General features: G+C 37.8%; 1 protein-coding gene across 1 annotated transcript; it reads right to left on the bottom strand.

The window, feature by feature from the left end:
* Positions 1 to 6,218: 6,218 nt before the first annotated feature.
* Positions 6,219 to 11,441, bottom strand: LOC144329370 (beta-defensin 109-like). The gene is made up of 2 exons (XM_077966605.1): positions 11,384 to 11,441; positions 6,219 to 6,424 (listed from the first exon to the last, which is right to left on the bottom strand). The coding sequence occupies exons 1-2, from the start codon at positions 11,439 to 11,441 to the stop codon at positions 6,219 to 6,221; spliced, it is 264 nt and encodes an 87-aa protein (XP_077822731.1).
* Between the last annotated feature and the right edge of the window lie 10,855 nt (positions 11,442 to 22,296).

The raw sequence follows: 22,296 nt of genomic DNA, 5'->3' as shown, positions 1-22,296 counted from the left end.
AATCAAGAATCAATATAGTGAAAATGGCCATACTACCCAAGGTAATTTATAGATTCAATGCCATCCCCATTAAGCTACCAGTGACTTTCTTCACAGAATTGGAAAAAACTACTTTAAAGTTCATATGGAACCAAAAAAGAGCCCGCATTGCCAAGACAATCCTAAGTCAAAAGAACAAAGCTGGAGTCATCACACTACCTGACTTCAAACTATAATACAAGGCTACAGTAACCAAAACAGCATGGTACTGGTACCAAAACAGAGCTATAGACCAATGGAACAGAACAGAGCCCTCAGAAATAATACCACACTTCTACAGCTATCTGATCTTTGACAAACCTGACAAAAACAAGAAATGGAGAAAGGATTCCCTATTTAATAAATACTGCTGGGAAAAGTGGCTAGCCATAAGTAGAAAGCTGAAACTGTATCCTTTCCTTACACCTTATACAAAAATTAATTCAAGATGCATTACAGACTTAAATGTTAGACCTAAAACCATAAAAACCCTAGAAGAAAACCTAGGCGATACCATTCAGGACACAAGCATGGGCAAGGACTTCATGTCTAAAACAACAAAAGCAATGGCAACAAAAGCCAAAATTGACAAATGGGATCTAATTAAACTAAAGAGCTTCTGCACAGCAGAAGAAACTACCATCAGTATAAACAGGCAACCTACAGAATGGGAGAAAATTTTTGCAATCTACTCATCTGACAAAGGGCTAATATCCAGAACCTACAAAGAACTCAAAGAAATTTACAAGAAAAAAAAAAACAAAAACAATCCTATCAAAAAGTGGGCAAAGGATATGAACAGACACTTCTCAAAAGAAGACATTTATGCAGTCAACAGACACATGAAAAAATGCTCATCATCACTAGCCATCAAAGAAATGCAAATCAAGACCACAATGAGATACCGTCTCACACCAGTTAGAATGGTGATCATTAAAAAGTCAGGAAACAACAGGTGCTGGAGAGGATGTGGAGAAATAGGAACACTTTTACACTGTTGGTGGAACTGTCAACTATCAACTAGTTCAACCATTGTGGAAAACAGCATGGCGATTCCTTAAGGATCTAGAACTAGAAATACCATTTGACCCAGACATCCCATTACTGGCTATATCCCCAAAGGATTATAAATCATGCTGCTATAAAGACATGCACACATATGTTTGTTGTGTCACTATTCACAACAGTAAAGACTTGGAACCAACCCAAATGTTCATCAATGATAGACTGGATTAAGAAAATGTGGCGCATATATACCAGGGAGTACTATGCAGCCATAAAAGAGGATGAGTTCATGTCCTTTGTAGGGACATGGATGCAGCTGGAAACCATCATTCTCAGCAAACTACTGCAAGAACAGAAAACCAAACACCACATGTTCTCACTCATGGATGGGAATTGAACAATGAGAACACCTGGACACAGGAAGGGGAATATCACACACCAGGGCCTGTTGTGGGGTGCGGGGAGGAGGGAAGGATAGCATTAGGAGATACGCCTAATGTATATGACGAGTTAATGGGTGCAGCACACCAACATGGCACATGTATACATATGTAACAAACCTGTACTTTGTGCATATATTCCCTAGAATATAAACTATCATAAAATAAAATAATAAAATAAAAAAGGGACGATGAAAATAAATGAAATGTAACACACAGCATGTGAGATAATGTTTTAATACACATCTAAAAATGCCTTAAAATTCAATAGAAATTAAATAAAATCTTCTAAAACTTGACAAAAGGAAAGAACAAAAATTACAGACTGGAAAAGCCTGGCTGACTGGAGTGATGTTCTGTCTCAAGAAAGAACAAACAAACACACAAACAAGCAAAGGATTCTGAAAGCAGAGAATGAAACAGATATTTGTACACCGTTCTTCCTTCTTCCTACTAGCATTCTTCATAGTAGGAAAAGGCAAAAACAACCCAAATGTGTCACGAATTGCTTCATCAGTTTTTTTGGATCTGAAATACTGCCTCAATTTTCAGTTACTCATTGTGGGGTGGACCTGCAGTTACCACATTTGGTCCAAAATTTTATGCTGATGAAGGTAGACCTGTCCTGCATTTTCAGAGGGACAGAATTCTGGTGTTTCTCCAGGTTCCTTGGCTTACCAGGAATGAAGATCCGGGAAGAAAGTGTGTGTGTATGTATGTATGTATGTATGTACATAAGTATTTCCTGTTTTTAAATTTAAAAAATACGGGATACATGTGCAGAACGTACAGGTTTGTTATATAGGTATCCTTTGCCATGATGGTTTGTTGCACTTATTGACTCATCCTCTAAGTTCTCTTCCCTCACCCCCAGTCCCCAGCGGGCCGTGTTGTGTATTGTTCCCCTCAGTGTGTCCTTGTTTTCTCAATGTTCAACTTTCACTTATTAGTGAGAACATGCGGTGTTTGATTTTTTTGTTACTGTGTTAGTTTGCTCAGTATGATGGCTTCATCCATGTGCCTGCAAAAGACATGATCTCATTCCTTTTTATGACTGCATAGTATTTTATGGTGTATAGGTACCACATTTTCTTTATCCAGTCTAGCACTGAAGCGCATTTGGGTTGGTTTCATGTCTTTGCTATTGTATATAGTGCTGCAATAAACTTACATGTGCATGTGTCTTTATAGTGGAATGATTTATATTCCTTTGGGTATATAGCCACTAATGGGATTACTGGGTCAAATGGTGTTTCTGGTTCTAGATCCTTGAGGAATCACCATACTGTCTTCCACAATGGTTGAACTAATTTACAGTTTCCCCAACAGTGTAAAAGCGTTCCTCTTTCTTCTCAGCCTCACCAGCATCTATTGTTTCTTAACTTTTTAATAATCACCATTCTGATGGGTGTGAGATGGTATCTCATTGTAGTTTTGATTTTCACTTCTCTGATGATCAGTATTGTTGAGCTGTTAAAAAATATATTTGTTGGTTAGATAAATGTCTTCTTTTGATAAGTTTCTGTTCATATCCTTTGCTCACTTTTGATGGGGTTGTTTGGTTTTTTTTGCTTGTAAATGTGTTTAAGTTCCTTGTCAATTTTTGTTATTAGACCTTTGTCAGATGGGTAGGTTGCAATAATTTTCTCCCATCCTGTAGGTTGATTGCTCATGCTGATGATAGTTTCTTTGCTGTGCAGAAGGTCTTTAGTTTAATTAGATCCGATTTGCCAATTTTGGCTTTTGTTGCAATTGCTTTTGACATTTTTGTCATGAAATCTTTGTCCTTGCCTGTGTCCTGAATGATATTGCCTAGGTTTTCTTCTAGGGTTTTTATGGTTTTGGATTTTACATTTAAATCTTTAATCCAGCTTGAGTTAATTATTGTATAAGGTGTAAGGAAGGGGTCAAGTTTTGGTTTTCTGTATATGGCAAGCCAGTTTTCCCAGCATCATTTACTGAATAGGAGATCCTTTCTCCCTTGCTTGTTTTTGTCAGGTTTGTCAAAGATCAGGTGGTCATAGATGTGTGGTGTTATTTCTGAGGTCTTTGCTCTGCTCCATTGGTCTATATGTCTGTTTTGGCAACAGTAGCCTGCTGTTTTGGTACCGTAGCCTTCTAGTACAGTTTGAAGTTAGCGTAATGCCTCCAGCTTTGTTATTTTTGTTTATGATTGTCTTGGCTATATGGGGTATTCTTTGATTCCATATGACATTTCAAATAGTTCTTTCTAATTCTGTGAAAAATGTCAACGGTATTTTGATGGGTATAGCATTGAATCTATAACGTTTGGGCAGTATGGCCATTTTCACAATATTGATTCTTCCTATTCATGAGGATGGAATGTTTTTCCATTCGTCTGTGTCCTCTCTTATTACCTTGAGCAGTGGTTTCCAGTTGTCCTTGAAGAGGTCTTTCACATCCGTTGTACTCCTAATTGTATTCCTAGGTATTTTACTCTTTGTAGCAATTGTGAATGGGAGTTCATTGTTGATTTGGCTCTCTGCTTGACTATTGTTGGTGTAATGGAATGCTTGTGATTTTTGCACAATGATTTTGTATCTTGAGACCTTGGTGAAGTTGCTTATCAGTTCAAGAAGTTTTTCAGTTGAGATGATGGGGTTTTCTAAATAGGAAATCATGTCATCTGCAAACAGAGACAAGTTGACTTTCTCTCTTCCTATTGGAATACCCTTTATTTCTTTCTATTGCCTGATTGCCCTGGCAAGAACTTCCAATACTATGTTGAATAGAAGTGGTTACAGAGGGCTTCCTTGTCTTGTACCGGTTTTCACATGGAATGCTTCCAGCTTTTGTCTATTCTTTATGATATTGGCTGTATGAAATAGCTCTTATTATTTTAAGGTATGTTCCATCAATACGTAGTTTATTGAGAGTTTTTAACAGGAAGGGATGTTGAATTTTATCAGAGGCATTTTTGCGTGTATCAAAATAATTGTCTGGTGTTTGCCTTTGGTTCTGTTCATGTGATCAATTACATTTATTGATTTGTGTACGTTGAATCAGCCTTTCACCCCAAAGATGCAGCCCACTTGATCGTGGTGGATAAGCTTTTTGATGTGCTGCTGGATTCGGTTTGCCAGTATTTTATTGAGAATTTTTGCATCGATGTTCATCAGGGATAATGGCCTGAATTGAGCAGGTGTGTGTGTGTGTGTGTTTTTACCTCGGTTTGCCAGTAGGTTGATGTGTGTGTGTGACGTGTGTGTGTGTGTGTGTGTGTGTGTTTGTGTGTGTGTGTGTGTGTGTGTGTGAGAATGTGTGATAGAGAGCCAAATTAGGGCAGAGGAGGCTCCCCGGCCTGTCATGACATTGTATGTTCTGAATTCAAGATGCTCTAATGGACTGTGTCAGTTGGCCTTCAGCCAGGAGGTGGTGCTTGCAAAAGACTGCCAGCTGTGGTGGTAGTGGTGAGATTTGGACTTGCCTTATGTTACCCATGGGAGGTACTCTGGTGTCTCAGGGAACGGGTAGAGCCAAAGGGCTTCTAAAAGTTTCTTCTGTTATTTGTGTTAATCTACCAGGGTAGGTGGTTGAGCAAAACCAAGTGGGAACTAGGTCAGGTAAAGTGATGCTCTGGCTCTCTACGTGTGGGACAAGCAGTGGCTCCAGTGGGAATTGGAAGGCAGTTCTTAGGCCACTGGGGTAATTTTCCAGAGAGAAGTGAAGCTGCCTCTGCCTCTGTACAAGGAGAGTCCGTATGAAGAATGGGGAGTAGCAGCTTGGCAGTAAGCCCCATCCAGCTCCCACATCCTTGGCGAGGCAGGTCTCACACCCACAGTGTTCCACTGGGAGTAGTTAGCTAAGTTTCAAGAAGTCTAAACTCAGAGCTCAAAACTGACCCATACCATAAGCCTCTCCTATTGAGACAGTAACTGCAGCCTTCAGGCCAAACCCCTCCTGATCCACCTGCAGAGCAGGGGCATCCAGCTCCTGTGCTTGCTGCTGCATCACACGTCCCACTCACCTCTCAGTTCTGGCCTGGGGAGTTTGTCCCCACAGAAAATTATATCAAACATTTCAGTTGGGAGGTTCTCTCAACCTGTGACCACCATTTGTGTTAGCTGGCAGACTTCTGGGAGGTCCTCTCTGAGGTAGAATCAGAAATGGCTTCCCTCCATCCTGCCAGAAACTGGGAACGTGCTGGAGACTCAAAGCACATCCCAATGCCACTCTTCATATACTCGTCACTCTTCACTGAATCAACTCCAGCCCTGAGTACGATTAAGGCCTTCCCCCATGGCCTAGATTGATAGGTTTCCCAATGGAAGTGTATATCTTACAGTCAGTTTATCCCCATCTCACACCCTGGAAACTCAAAATTTTCTGCCTAGCTTATGGTGTAAGCTGCATCCTGCTGCTTCTTTCAAATGGTCTGTGGCTTATTTCAATTTTCCTGTTAAGTTCCTGTGTTGCTTCTTGAAAGAAAGTTCAGTGTGAATCTCTACACACCATTTTGTCTTTCCAAGTGCAAGAGGCAGGCTAACAATGCCTTCAATCCACCATCTTGGAAAACAAAAGTAACAGTTTTCTCATTTTTAAAGGTTTTGTTAAGATATGTTAATGACTCACAAAGGAATAGTATTGGGTATATTTGAAATTAGTATTTATTCATTTATGTTGATAAGTGAAAACACAAGATGGTTATCAAGATGGAAGTACTTAATATGTATATTTCAATATTCTTAGATGCAAATAACTTCACTTTTGATGTATTTTTATTTTACATCAGTTTCATTTCAACTTAGGTTTAAGGGGTTCTTGATAATCTGACATGATAAGTGGTGTTGGAATTAGCATTAGAATCCACCATGCTCTACAGCACTTCATCCTTCTTCGGCAGGCACCAATTTGATCTTCTACTACTTTGCAGACATCTCTTCTGCAAACACCAGACAAATTGAGACAATGACCTTCAGCAGCACCCAAACCACCTCTTACTGCAGGAAAGAAGATCCAGTGAGATAGTCCACCAATGGAATGTAAATCCATAAACAGTCTTAAGTAACAGAATAAATTTAGTATGAGCATTTCTATGTGGGAGCTTTTGAAATGGTTGCTGCTCATATGTCAGGGACACATGCAGATTAAGAAAGGTAGTAGTTCCGATCCTGGTTTGGCACAACAGTCACGGTATTTTTGGTGGGGGAAAAGGGATGTGGGCGGGGATGGTACATCTTCATCTTTTCCTCTGGATTTTCTCTCAGAAATGGCTGTTGCTTACTGCAGGGCAAAAATGCCAGTGTCTTCTGCCAGAGAGGGTTACTGAGGGCCATAGTGGTTCCACCTTGTGGCTGATACTGATATCCCTTTCTGCTTTTTTCGTTCCTAGCCAAAAAAGATGTTTCTGCTGTCTCAGGTATGCTGATTTCAGGAGTTGTTTTTTCTATATGGCTATTCGTTTTTGTTTTTTTTGTTTTTTTTTTTCTTTCACTCTCTCTCTCTTTTTTTTTTTTTTTTTTTTGGCTTCACTGTGTTGCTATAGTTTCTTAAGTGGTCCCTTGAACCCTCCCAGCGCTATTTTGGTTTGTACATAGCTATCTATAAATTTTTTCTTGGGGGAAGTGTAGAGTTAAAGGCTGGTATATCCTGCTTTTGCTCCCCCGAGTGATTTTATTCCCCCAAGCTAATATTTCAGGCTTTCAATTTATTCGTGCTTTCATCTGTTCAAACAAGTGGAAATTACTTTTTCTCTCCACATTTAGATTTGCTCTATCTACTTTAATTGCTAATAGCGTCTTAGTCATAGGATAGATTAGTTAGAAAAAAGTATATTTTTGACATTATAAATGATCCTTTCAATTTGTGTCTAAAAGTGGAAAATATTAGAAAGCTTGACATTTATTATTGTGTCCAGACCAGTATTTCCTCCAGATAACCTTTATTACAACAAAGATAATTTAATGAAGATCTCTCTAATGGTAAAGCTGGTGGCTTTGTGCTATTATAATATCCTTAAAGTGACAGTCTGGTGGAAAGACCAACTAAAGCAAGGGTTAGGAGAAAAACAGTTATTACTTTCATTTTGGTCTCACTCTGCATTAAGAGTTTTCATTGTGTCAAAGATTTATTATTCATTAAGTAGCCTAATGTTCATTTAATAATAAATGGATCCTATTAAATATGATTTTTAAAATTATAATCACATTACTTTTATTCACATCTGTCTACTGATGCCATTCACAGATGAGAATGGTATAACGTTATTTTATTTTTTTCATTTTGCCACATCTTTATTTACTTAGGTTTATGCTGTATCAAACAATGTATGTGTGGGAATAATGGGTGATTCAGGAATGCATGAGGGGGAGGTTGAAGCTCTTTAACTTTGAACAATTAAAATTAGCAATATAATATTGAAATACATGCATAACACTCAAGTGATACTTTCAAAATAGTGTATATTTCCTATGTTTATTTGTAGCTTTTAAACCCAGCTAGAAGTATTCTATTTCTTTTGGGCACCATAAGTCTGAAAGTCTGTAGTGAAAGCTACGAGTAGTAAATGATGCTAATTCATGTGCTCCCACCTGTGGAAGAATTGAATGTCTTAGCTAAAAAAAAGATGGTGCAATTGGTGTACCAAGTATCTTAGAATATAATATGGTGGTGGTTTTTCTGTTTCTGTAGCAGAGTAACATATATACTATACCCAAGTCATCAAGTTATTTAAATATGCCTTTAAACAGGGAGAACTGAAAATAATACTGTGAATCCTGGTAAGCATTTAAAAATAATGAGGAGAATATTGGCTTTATAAAGTCAAAATTTATCTGAATACAACCCATATAGCAATTTCATAGCAAAACCCTTCCTTCAATCCTATTAAAGTCAGAAGGAAAAGAAGAATATCCACTGTCAATGCTGTATTAATATAGTTCTAAAAGTTTTGAACAATGAAACATATTGTAAGAAGAGAAGTCAGAGGACATTTGAGCCCATTGTTTTTCCTCTCCTTCTATACCTCCCAACATACCATTGGAATGTTGTAACATTTTGAAGAATCTATAGTAGTGTCGCAAATCATAGAATACTATGAATGCATCTGAATCTGAGATATCCCCAAAAGATACAAAATAGGTGTGACTAGAATGAAAGAAAGATTTAGGCTTTTGGCCATGACTGCAAGTGAGCTGCTCTCAAGTGACTGCTGCTATAGAACATATATATAGTAGAGGATCTCTTTGAAACATTTCTATCCCTGAAAATGGTTAGGCAAGTTCTTAAAATATCTCCTCTTTCAAACACAAAAATAGTCTGTGAACTGGAGCTTGAGCAGTGGGCACTTTGTATTGGATAGCTGATGGAGGGGGGTGAGGGTTTCCCAGATCTTCTGGGAAGATCTGCTATGATCAGTAATGCTAATGATGGTACTACTGACTCTTGGGCCATCAGAAGTTCCAGTTTGTTAATGCTGAAACTTCTATATTGAGTTAAAGCATTGAGTCAGCTTCACAGAGGAAGTCTGGATAATAGCATTCTCATTTCAGACCATAAAATGATGTCAGGTTAAGGATGAACAATGAGTTCAGTATTAAAAATGATCAGGTAAGCAAGACACCACGAATAAAAGTTAATGAAATGAATAGCATATCTAAACCCTTTAAAACTAGATGTATTGAAATCGTCAATGTGGAGAAATAATTAAGCAGGTATGTATCAATTGTTTAAAGAAACAATCTACTATTACAAAGATGTAAAAACAATAGTAAAACAATATAGATGATAGAAAAAACGGGCAGGTCTGGCTGGGCGTGGTGACTCATGCCTGTAATCCCAGCATTTTGGGAGGCTAAGATGGGTGGATCACGAGGTCAGGAGTTCAAGACCAGCATGCCCAAGATGGTGAAATCTTGTCTCTACTAAAAAATATATATATAAAAATTAGCCGAGCATGGTGGCAGGTGCCTGTAGTCCCAGCTACTCAGGAGGCTGAGATAGAAGAATCGCTTGAACCCGGGAGGTGGAGGTTGCAGTGAGCCAAGATCGCACCACTGCACTCCAGCCTGGACAACAGAACGAGACTCCATCTCCAAAAAAAAAAATAAAATAAAAATAAAGGCAGGTCTGAAACAAAAAATAATTTAAAAATAAATGCAAGTTATTAATGATATATTAGACACAGGTAAGAGGATAACTAGTGAAGAAAAAAATGTTTAAATGATATACCCAGAATGTAACATGGAAACACAAGGTCTAACATTTATTTAATTCAAATATGGGGGGAGAGAAGTGTAAAAGGATTCACCATTTCAAGAGATTCTCAAAAAGAAATTAAGAAAAGGTATAAATCCATTGATTCAAAGAATATATTTCTAACAGATGATATAAAAATAAACTCACTTTAGTTAAATTATAAAACATTAAAACCAAACACCAGACCATACAAACATTGAAAAAAGGATAATTTATAATGAAATAATATTTATCTGATTATTATAGTAAAGCAAAAACTAAAAATGAGTAAACTAGTATCAACAAATGTTGAGAGCAAATAACTGTTAATATAGAATTGGGTACTCAGTAATGCTGTCTTTCCAGATCAAAAATCACAATATGAAATTGACAGATAAAAATGAAAATTGTTCACTACCAAGAGATCTGCAGCAAATAAAATTTCAAAGGCTACATATCAGAAAGAAAGAATTTAACCCAAAAGCTGATATTAGAGTCAACTTGGTATTCCATAAATATCACTAAACTGATGATAATAGTAACACTTTCTGACACGTGGGGATTCTGAAAAGAAGTGAACTTTTACTTTTGTTTAGAATTTAGAAAGTTATAGAAAAATACTCTTGCCCTGACAAAGAGAATAAGCTGGATAATCTATAGATCATAGATTTCATTTTAAAACACAGAACTGAGGTCTCAAAAAAAGCTAATTAACTTAAATTCAAAGTGATGAAGCCCTGCTGAAAAAAGAACGGATCCACAGATGCTTTGTGCCTAGCTGAGTTGCAGCAGCAGAAGCAGGAGGAAGCTGCCCTTGGTGGAGATAACAAGGAAACAAGTGAATCTCCAGCAAATGTTGAAAGGCTGAGTGTGGGCTTGTGATAGTTTAGCATCATCAGTAGGGGCCCAAACACACTCACTCTCACTCACTCTCCCTCACTAATGCTTGCTTGCTTGCTTGCTTGCTTGCTTTCCTTTCTTTCTTTCTTTTTCTTTCTTTCTTTCTTTCTTTCTTTCTTTCTTTCTTTCTTTCTTTCTTTCTTTCTTTCTTTCTTTCTTTCTTTCTTTCCTTTCTTTCTCTTTCTTTCTTTCTCTCTCCTTCCTTCCTTCCTTCCTTCCTTCCTTCCTTCCTTCCTTCCTTCCTTCCTTCCTCTCTCCCTCCCTCCCTCCCTCCCTTCCTTTCTCTCTCTCTCTCTCTCTTTCTCTCTCTCTCTCTCTCTCTCTCTCTCTCTCTCTCTCTCTGGAGTCTCACTCTGTCTCCTAGGCTGGAGTGCAATGGCGCGATCTTGTCTCACTGCAACCTCTGCAAATATAATAATAAATGCTGCTGAAATTCAATCCTGTCAGGTCTAACTGCCTGCATATAAATTTCCAGTTCCCGCAAAGACATCTCATTGAGGTCACATTCTGTTGTATTCTTACTTTGTATCTTGAGATGCCTTGGTGGGACATGGAAATTTACATGTAGGCAGTTTGATCTGACAGGATTGAATTTCAGCAGCATCCATTATTATATCCACTCACTAGATCAAAAAACATGGATGGAATCTTATCAAGAGGAACTACTGCTAAATGAGTCTCTTTTCTATTTTTCCCTATTATTGTCCTAGTGAAGCTGTAAATATTAGGTTCTTGAACCCACAGGACTGATTCTAGGATCTTGTCTGGCCAGGGATATAGCCTTCTAATCTGCAGAACCTTGTAGTAATCAGCTACCAACTTACCTGGGGATAAAAGAATTGAAAAAAGAAGGAGAATAAGAAGAAGCAAATGGAGTCTCATGGCTGAAGGGCCAGCATCAATGTGGGTTGAGCCTGGAGTCTCTGGCCATCGTGGGTCTGGGCCTTTTTATGATGCTGTCTGAGTCTGTGATTTGTTCTTGGTTAGTAGAGCCTAACGAAAAGAGAATAACTAAATCTCCCACAAGAAACTTCCAGGGACACACAAGTACATAAATCTGGTGATATCTCAATGGATGAGAAAGCAGGTGAATGCTATTTATTTCCAAAAGACTCAGGATGTCTTACTGTCACCTGCTTTATTATTTTCAACATGCACATGCAATAATCATTGCTCTTACTTTAAGTATAAAGTATTGTTTGCCAGGTAATATAGTAGGAACTGAAGTAAAATTGTTATACAAACACTGTACGTAATTAATGCATACAGTTTGGCAAATTTGCACATAGATATTACTCTTGTTACCACAACCAATATCCAGGTAATAATATATCCATCACCTCCAAATGTTTCCTATGTCCCTTTATTGTTGTTGTTGTTGTTGTCAGAACCCCTAAGATCGACCTTCTTAACAAATTGTTAAATACAAAATACCCCAGTAATAACTATAGGTACTATGTTTTAGAGCCTATCTCTGTAATTGACTCATTTTGCATAGCTTTAACCCTTGAACAATAACTCCTCGTATTTCTCTTTCCCACTCAATAAAATACCAAACTCTTTTAAAGCACTTTCTATATAATCCACTTTATGAAGCTTTTTCTAACATTCTTTTGTCTGCTCCCCCTCAGTAAAGGGAACTACTAACATAACAATTACCTATTTTGGATTTTTGTGTCTCTTACATATATTCCTGCATGAACCCATGTAACACTTTATCTCCCATTATCTTAATATGAAGTAAAATAAAACTTGAAATGATTTTAAAAATGAAATCACAGAAGGACTTTGTAAAAGTATGATGTACCATTGCTTATTTGTAAGAATTCAAGTGACATTATGGGTTTTAAATCATCTTTTGTTTTGATTTGTTCTTTGCTTGTAAACCTTGTGTCTTGCATATTGTGGGCACAGTGTCTTTCCCAGCTATTTGCTTGGGGAAGATCAGTTAGAGTTACAATGAACATCAAAGACTATCTTGTCTAGTGACTTACCTTCCAGATGAGGAAATGAGCTGAGGGAAAGGAAGAAACTTGCCCAAGATCACCCAGTGATCAAGTGAGGAATGTGATAGGGACGGCACTAACGCTTGGTATTCTGAGCCTCATTCTATTTTCCACTCTTGCCCCTTCTCTGTTTCCTCCTCTCTTCCCTAGCCTTCTAAAGAAAACTTTGCAGTTCTGCTGCAATGTCTACCTAAGGACACCCTGAGGAGACCCCACTTTTCATTAGACTGCTTTTTTAAGCACTGTCCTGCATTTTCTTCTTCAGTCTTGTTGCATCCCATTTTTGGCGATAAGTAATGCTTCTGCTGTGCTGTTCTATCCAATTAGTTTTTTTTCTATTTTCATTGAGTGAAAATTAAAACAACAAAAAACATGAGTTTATCTAAATTTGGAAGTTTTAAAACTTGATTAAAATTTCCTGGGGATATGGATGTAAGACATAGATTTTAAAATATTTTTCATTTTCAAAATTAAAAATCAAACCCATATATTTAGCCAGGGTGACTACTCGATAACTACTAATCAGATGGGTCTTCAGTAATGCCACAAGGCTAATACTCTTATAAATCAATTCCCTGGTGTTTTTTGCTACTGAGTTAATACAATTTGATACGGTATCACCTTTAACCAGGCTTTGAGGAGTCACACAAAGGAACAGCACAACAGAACCATAGGGTGGGATGTGTGGGGAAACCGAGATGTAAAAGACAGCCTTGACTCTGACATTTACTCCACTGTTGGGAAAAGTACTTCATTTCCCAGGGCCTTAATATTTTCCTGTATAAAACAGGAAAAATAGAGCCATCTTTAACGTTTTGTCAAATCTTGTTGCTGAGTGATTTTATAGTGTCTGCAGCTATCCTCTCTGCTAATCACAACAAGGTTAACTAACTGTTCTTTCATTTAGTTAAAGAAATTTTTGCATTTGTTTACAAATACTTATTCTTCCCTTCACGGAAAAGGAAACATTTTAAAGATAATTTATAAGATGTTCAGATTATCTTACATATCAACTCTTCACAATGTGGTAGAGTAGCTTAACCCCGTTCCTAAGAGTATATATTCAGATCAGCCTGTATGTAATTAACCCCCAAACCAATGTGGAGTGTGGGATAGATAATATATTTCAAACACATGAAAAGGCACACGTACACACACACACACGCACGCACACACACACACAGTATTACCAAAGCAGAGGTGCAGATGAAAATATTGGATAGACAGCTCAAAACTCTTAGTACTAAAATAATCCTAATAATAACTTTCCTTCCAAAGTCACCACCAACACTCAGATCTCTTAAAGGTTGGTGCCTTAGGTTTTTGAACTTTGTGTAACTTTTGACTTTCTTATTTGGTTGTATGCTATTGATCTCATAGAAAGGAACTTCTTCTTCATCCTATGCCAGTGCTGTATTGTAGGGGCTTGTGGACGTTTTTCTGCTCTATAGCAATCCAAGTTACTGGTCTCTAGCTTCTTAGGAGCAAGGCCGTCACATGCTTTTGTTCTTTGCTTGCTTCCTTGTAAGGGCCCGACATACAGTGGGTGCTTAACAAATATTTGATCAACTGAACTCATTTTCCACCTCCGTTCTCTCCCACTTCAATCTCTCCCTTTTACTTCTTCCAGATTAGTTTTCCTACAGCAAAATGGGAATTGTCCAAAAACTGCCCTTCATCTTTACAACTTGAAGGATTCATTACCCTAAGCAGTCCTTCAAAATTGACTATCACAGACTAGACAAAAACTCTGGGTTCACCAAGAATAGGCATGTGTGCCATTACATTTTCTGTTGAAAGCTTTGGAAAGTGTCTTTTAGCAAACAACATAAAGCATAGAATTTTACCATTCCTGACTATGTAAAAGGATCATCCACATTCTCACATGTCCATGGCTACTTTCCCACTCCTTCCCCAACCTTGAAATCCTGAATTCAAAAGAAAACATAAGAAGATAGTATGCCTCATGTAAGGCAACAGGTTGCTTAATCTTTCTTGCCTCTACACATTCAAGAGCTCCAGAAAAATTTCTGAGCTACTTAGGATGTCTGATCCTCTTCTTGGGTAAAAGCAGTAAGTCCTACATGTAGTCACCAAAACCACGTCTGTTCAAGGGTTCTTATACCTGTGATTCATGATTGCATGCTAAATGTAGAAGGATATGCTCTGTTGCAGGGCCATGTCTGGTCATTGTTTAAGTTCTACTTTGAAGGACTAGTTGCTGAGAAGGAAGAGGGAATGGTAATGTTAGAAATTGGAATAAAACTTAAGGGGAAAAATCAAGTACAAGGGACCAACAGTACTGAGGGGCAATAGGTTGAAGATTTCTTCGATTACTGTAATATTTTCAAGGAGACCCCCAGGAATCCTTCCTGGCTGACCCCAACATAGCTTTGGCATAGGCCTTATGCCAAATGTCTTAGGCTAACTAACTTTTCCTAAAGAAAATAGAGGAGTTATGGAGACCAATATTTAGTAAAATAATGCCTGATTATCTTGCTTTTGAGGTCTAGTAACTGCTAGTAAACTTGCCTAATTAATTCACATTTAGAGGTAGAGTAACGAGGGTTTCAAGCACTTGAAACACCACTGACTTCATTTCACATGAGAGTTCTTCTGGAGAACTAATGAACTATGAGGCTGCAGGTCTCTTGGCCAATAAGTCTTCTAGAGTTCCTGTGACTCCCTTTTCTGGTCATAGGTGATTTTGCTTTTGCTTTGAGTATTATAGCACCATAAGGTCATAAGGTGTCAGACACTCTGCTCTTACCAAGGCTTACACAAAGTTTATCTTGTTATTTGGTAGAGTTTGGCCCATTAAAAAAAAAAAAAGAGAGAGAGAACGATAAAGAGGAGGACAGCAATCCTCACTGCTGAAGGAGGAAGAAAGCTTGGCTTTATTTCCAGTAGGCAGAAAAAACTTCCGTCTGTAGCTCTCTAGCACCAGTGGAGTGTCTTTGTTTGGATAATAAGTGTCCTTCCATACCTCATTAGGCATATTCGCAGACAGAGATGTACTATGCACATAAAATCACCTTCATGGGATGACTGAAAGTCCATGTTTTATTGGACACTAAGTTCATTAGAAAGATGTGGGTGCATAGTTTTGACCAGAAAACCTTGTTAAATGGGAACATAAGCTACAAATATTTTGGCAAAAGATTAAGGTTTATGAGCAACCAACCATTTATATTAAGTTACAATTAATTAGGCCATGTTGAGAAATAATTTGGTTTAGTTAATGATTAGACATTTTGTTAGTGAACACTTCCCAGACTTTACTAGCCCTGCTAATCCCTGCTTTGCTCCTGGTCTGAACCCCTACAGTGCCTTGTTTATGGTACAGTGCCTACTGCTTGTATGCTAGATTAGTGAATGTCTATTTGCCTCCTCTACTACTGTGTGAGCTTCTTGTTTGCCAGGACAGGGCTATATTCCTCAGAGCTGAGGAGAGAGTTGAATCACGTGGTCATTTATTCTCAAATCCTCTTCAACAAGTGAAGCAAAACAGGACAGTGAAAGGCCACTGCACATGGAACCAGGAGGTCTGGATTTGAGTTCTGAATCTCTAGATCTGTTAATAACTGGAGGTAGGGATAGAGTCAGGAAAATTTTCTTCCTTAAGTCTTGATAGCACCTATGTAGGTCCAGATCTGTTGGGATTCTCAATAATTACTGTGCATAAAATCAACTGAAAGTTATTTTGCAATGCAGATTGTTAGCCCCATTCTATGAAATGTTTACTGTTTTATAAATTGATAAATAATTTTTATTAGACAATGTAAATTTCCTTACTTGCACCAGCGTACAAAAATATTGAATAATATTAGCAGCAGAATCTTTCAACAAAATAACTATGTATAGCTATTAAACCACTTTGTTTCAAGGCTTTTTATTTTCTTTTATTTATCACCATTGTTTTATTTATAAACATTGTTTCTACTCATAAGGAGTATGTATTCTCTACATGTTTATAAAATTAATGCCTGAATGAAGTTACTTAAACAAGACAGAAGTTGATTTCTTTTTCACTCAAAATTATCCTGTAGTTACACCATTCAGGGCTAGTACAGGTTCTTTCTAATGTCATGAGGGATGCAGGTCCCTTCCAGGTATCTGCTCTGCTATACTTTAGAAAATACCCTAGTTTGGCTGCTAAATTCCCACCTATTATTTCTGAATTCTAGACATCAGGGAGAAAAAAGGCGTGGGAGAAGGGCAAAGGAACATCTACTTTTCCTTTTTACATTTTTTAACTAACCTCCCTTAAAAACACTTTGTTGAGATATGATTACATTAAAAAGCTGTACCTATTTAATGTGTATATCTCAGTGAGTTTGAGGATAAGGATACGTTGTGAACGCATCACTACCATCAAGATTATAAACATAATCATCACCTCCTGAAGTTCTCCCTCCCATTCTAATTATTATTTCTATTAGTAAGAACAATTAACAAAAATTTCACCCTCCTATTTTATTTTAAGTATGCAATACAGCATTCATAGCTAAAAGCACTATGCTGTAAATTAGACCTCCTGAACTTATTTATGTTTGTATATCTAAAACTTTGTACTATAATCACACCTACTCATTTACCTGCACCACAGCTCCTGGCAACCTCCAGTCTACTCTCTGCTTCTGAGTTTATTTGAGATTTCAAATACAAGTGAAATCATACAATATTTGTCATTCTGTGTTTGGTTTATTTCACATGACTTCATGCCCTTCAGATCCATCAATGCTGTCACAAATGACAGGGTTTCATTATTGTATAATACTGAATAATATTCCATTGTGCATACATATATATGTATATATATAAAACGTTAATTCATCCGTCCATGAATGAATGATAACATATGTGTTTTCATATATCTTGACTGTTGTGAACAGTGCTGAAAAGAATATACGAGTGCAGATATCTCTTTCACATACTGATTTCAATGACTTCATATATATATATATACCACTTCATATAAAAATACCAATATATATATAGATATACATGTATATATATATGTGTACATATACATATATATATGTATATAAATAAAGTAAGTGGGATTGTTGGAACAAAGTGGTATTTTTATTGTGAATTTTTTGAGAAACCTCCATACTATTTTCCAAGATGGCCATACTAATTTACATTCCCACCACCAGTATACAAAGGCTCCCTTTTCTCCACATCCTTACCAACACTTGTTATCATCCATCTTTTTGATAATAGCTATTCTAACAGGTGTGAAGTGATATTTCATGGTAATTTTCATTTGCATTCCCGTGATGACTAGAGAGGGTAAGAATTGTTTATATATATGTCGTCCATTTGTATCTCCTCTTTTGAGAAATTCCTACTCGTATCTGTTTGTTCATTTTAGTTTTTTAATTTTAATTTTATACACAGAGGATACATGTGCAGGTTTGTTACATGGATGTATTGTGTGACGCTGAGGTTTAGAGTATGAATGATCTCATCACACACCTAGTGAACATAATACTCAATAGACAGTTTTTAAGTCCTTGTACTCAACCCTCCCTCCTCCCTCTAAGAATCTCCAGTGTCTATTGTTTCCACATAAGTGAGAGCTAAACAACATATAACCCAATGTTTGGCTCTCACTTACAATGGAGAATATGTAGTATTTGGTTTTCTATTCCTGCGCATAATACCACACTGGGCTAATTTTTGTATTTTTGGTAAAGATGGAGTAGCTTCAGCATGTTGGCCAGGCTGGTCTCAAAATCCTGAGCTCATGTGATCCACCCACCTCACAAAGTGCTGGCATAACAGGCATGAGCCACTGCACCTGGCTTTTCTAATTTTTTTTTAGCTTATATTAGGTTTGTCTGTTCTAGAATTTTGTGTACATTTATTTATATTATAGGACACTTTTTAGCTTAGCTTTCTCCACTGAGGGTGAGAAAGATTATATTGATCCAAGTTATTGATTAATAGAGTGGATTATCCCCCGTTATTGCCCAATATTGCTCTATAATATGCGTATAATTTGTTTCTTGATTTCCTCTCGATAGACATTTGAGTTGTTCCCAGGTTTTGGCTATTGTTAATAGAACTCAAGGACATATTTTTAAAATAAAAAATTTCCATCCAAAATGTCCTTTCCTTTTGACTCTCCAATATTGTGTCAGGGTTACATTTTTGTTGTCATGAAAATCCAATTACATTGAAAAAGATGTGTTTCCAGAATCAAGATTCAGTATATGTGTGGTCTAGCTGTGTCCCTAGAATGTAGCCCTTATTAGTTTTATTAAGCATTTTCCTATATAAATTGAAATCAAGTAGGAGATGCATTTTTCCACAGTAGGAGAAATAGAACAGCTTAGGACTTTGGAGAGATAGCAACTTGCTGCTTGCCTGTGCAACCCACCTCAAAAGATACAACTCCTCCAACTTTTGGTTTCTGGCGACTTGTCCTAACAATTAGCCGTGAACTGACCTTATTCCCTTACAATGCTACAAGTCGATCTTCTGCACCTGGCCAAATACAGTATAAAATTGATGGACATACATTTCTTTTGGTTTCATGCTTTCTATTTAAAGCTATTCTCTTTGACTGGGAACTATGGCTCATGCTTATAATCCCAGCATTTTGGAAGGTCGAGGTGCATGGATCACTTGAGGTCAGGGGTTTGAGAGCAGCCTGGCCAACATAATGAAAGCTGTCTTTCTGAAAAATAAAAAAATTTTCTGGGCATGGTGGCACATGCCTGTAATCCCAGCTACTCAGGAGGCTGAGGCAGGAGAATCGCTTGAACGCAGGAGGCAGAGGTTGCAGTGAGCTGAGATCCTGCCTCTGCATTCCATCCTGGGTGACAGAATTAACCTTCATCTCAAAAAAATAAAAAGCTAATCTATACTTTTCTTTTGATGCATTATTAGAATGTAGGAGGTAATAAGGCAAAACTATTGTGGGTATGTGAATGTGTATCTGTAGCACCTAGAATAGTGCCTAGCCCATCACTTGTGTTGAAAATTGAGAGAACCTTCTTAATATAACTTTTCCACACTCTAGTTCTGAATTTAAAGAAAGAAAAAGATAGGTTAGCAAATATAGGTATCAGTTATTTCTATTGACAGATCATTTGGAGAACATGTTTTTGGATGTGGGAGAATAAAGGTCCCTAACTCTCCACCCCAGAAATAATTTTGCTGATACAAAAATCAGTCAGACATGGTGGCACATGCTTATAATCCCAGCTACTTAGGAGGATGAGGTGGGAAAATCACTTGAACCTAGGAGGCAGAGATTGCAGTGAGCCAAGAGTGCCCCACTGCACTCCAGCCTAGGCAACAGAGAAAGACTCTGTCCGAAAGAAAAAAAAAAGTTGTTACTATATAGCAGATAATTTTATTGTCATCTCATTTAAAATTGAATAGTACATTTGGGTCGAATTCTTATGCCTGCAGAGACATTTGCCTCTGGCTTAAAATCACTGGCTCCAGGAGGAAACTCCACCAGAGGGTATCGTAAGGATTTCATAGTGTCTAAGTCATCTTGGTAGTTCTTCAAATAATTCCCGGCAATTCTGTTAGGTTTTGAACTTCACTTACTTCTTACGTGTTTAATAAAAAGAAGTTCAAAACATTGCCATGGCTGTTGAGCTCCCACAGGCTTGTCTTCCCTTTAAAATTCATTACATGGTTTGTACTCTTTTGCAAATATAATAATTGGAGGTGGATGCTTTCAGCCATTAAGTTCAAAAGTACTGCTACATGGGCTGGGCATAGTGGCTCATACCTCTAATCCCAGCCCTTTGGGAGGCCAAGGGGGGCAGATCACAAGATCAAGAGATCGAGACCATCCTAGCCAACATGGTGAAACCCCATCTCTACTAAAAATACAAAAATTAGCTGAGTGTGGTGGTGCGCACCTGTAGTCCTGGCTACTTGGGAGGCTGAGGCAGGAGGATTTCTTGAACCAAGGAGGCGGAGGTTGCAGTGAGCTGAGATCACACTATTGCACCCCAGCCTGGTTACAGATCAAGATTCCGTCTCAAAAAAAAAAAAAAAAAAAAAGTACTGCTACTTGGACATCCATCATTCTGGCATCTCTGCCATAACAACTGAATATCGAGAATGTCTGTTCGTTTCTTTAACTCCAAATTTGTGTTGTGTCCCTTGGTCTCCTGTCATATCATAAAGTGTATTATTTACAAAAAGGACAATTTATCTATAGTTATTTCCTCTCAGTATGCTACATCCTTTTAGAATTTAAACATAGTGTCTCCCAACCTGAAATTTGATTTTTGAAAAACCAGAAAAATGTTTTTGGACACCTTTTATTTCCAGCTGGTTTCATCTTCATCTCCTCTCCTGAACTCAAGTTGAGGGTAAAATTCATTCGTCAAAATTTCTCCTCAACTCACAACAACCTCATCCCACTCCAATATGATTTTTGTCCCCATGAATTGATGCACATAATTCTTGCTGGCAGTGGTAATGTCCTAATAAAAAAAATCATGAGATGACATCAGACTTTACCTTATTTTCTAGCTCAGCAGAATTTGATCCCTGTCTGATAAGGAAACCATATTTTCCCTAGAAACTTTTCACTTTTGTCACAGGTTTGGTTCCCAGGGAGCTGGATATAGATGAAGTTTAGTGTGCAGGATGTTTATTAGGAAGTAATGTCAGGATCCACATCTGTGGAAAGGATTGGAGGGAAGCCTTATGTGCAAAGGGACAAGTCTAATGGCAATGCAGCCTGACTTTGTCAACTGGCCGCACAGACAGAGCTGTTCAGCTAAGAAGACCTCCCCTATTTGTCCCAATTGAATCAAATGGCAAAACCTATGCATCCCTTGCCTCCATTAATAATTGTGTGCTTGCCACTTGTGGAGGGCGAGACTTTGAAGCAGGTGGCTTTCTGTGGCTGAAGAAAACCTTAAATGTGGTGGCAAAGTTTTCCAAAGAGACAGAGAATGGCATCTGCCGTGTATGTTGCCCTTTTTCAAAGAGGAAGCAACAAGGGTAATGTCCTCCAACGGCTCTGTATGCAGATGGGTGGACAGTAATGTCTGTCCCTCCTGTGACCTAAGAAGAACAGATGGCAGACATGCAGCCAGGCAGTTAGAGGTGACACAGTGTTAGGAGAGAAACATCTGTCATAAGCAGTGCTTCTTTGAATCAGGTGTGACACAAGTCTTGCATCCCTTGCATGGACTCCTTCCCCGTTATCCTGCTGTCCTACCTCATGAAGGTGAGTGGGGGCTGGGTGGTGGGCAGTCCCAGGACAAGGTACACTTTCCCTGCAGTTTTCCCACATGGGTTCCAAAGTAGCCCAGGTGGTCATCCATGAACTTTATATTTTCCTTATGCTTCTTGTCTTTGCCTTTGAGGAACATGTTTCACTGGACTCTGAGTCCAAACAACTCATGTATCCCTATATCTTCACATTGTCCTTCACTTAAGGGAATCTCTAATCTCTAATGCCTTTGTTTTATTATTACTATCAATATTATAATAATTAACATTGTCATTATTAACTTCATTGTTGATTTTCAGTTATTTTTATTAATGGAGTTAGTATGAATTATTCTTTTGTGGCTACTTACACCAAGATGAAGATAATTTATTAGTTCAGGAAGAATCTGCATTCTGAAGGTGAATAGAAGTTCACACTACAGATGGGCAGACACATGCCCTCCCAATTCCTGATGGACCTCCTAGTGCCTCCTAGACCTAAGAGGTCTCCTGCAATGCTCCAA

Source organism: Macaca mulatta, chromosome 15 (assembly GCF_049350105.2).
Source record: "Macaca mulatta isolate MMU2019108-1 chromosome 15, T2T-MMU8v2.0, whole genome shotgun sequence".
Lineage (NCBI taxonomy): Eukaryota > Metazoa > Chordata > Mammalia > Primates > Cercopithecidae > Macaca > Macaca mulatta.
The sequence above is the reverse complement of the archived record's forward strand: the minus strand, read 5'-3'. Positions and strand labels throughout refer to the sequence as shown.

Excerpts from the sequence above, each read along its gene's own strand:
- LOC144329370 (XM_077966605.1), bottom strand. The coding sequence starts at position 11,441 with ATGAGACTCCATTTGCTTCTTCTTATTCTCCTTCTTTTTTCAATTCTT. Across the intron at positions 6,425-11,383 it reads TTCAATTCTTTTATCCCCAG|TAAGAGGTGGTTTGGGTGCT; the intron begins GTAAGTTGGTAG and ends TCTTTCCTGCAG.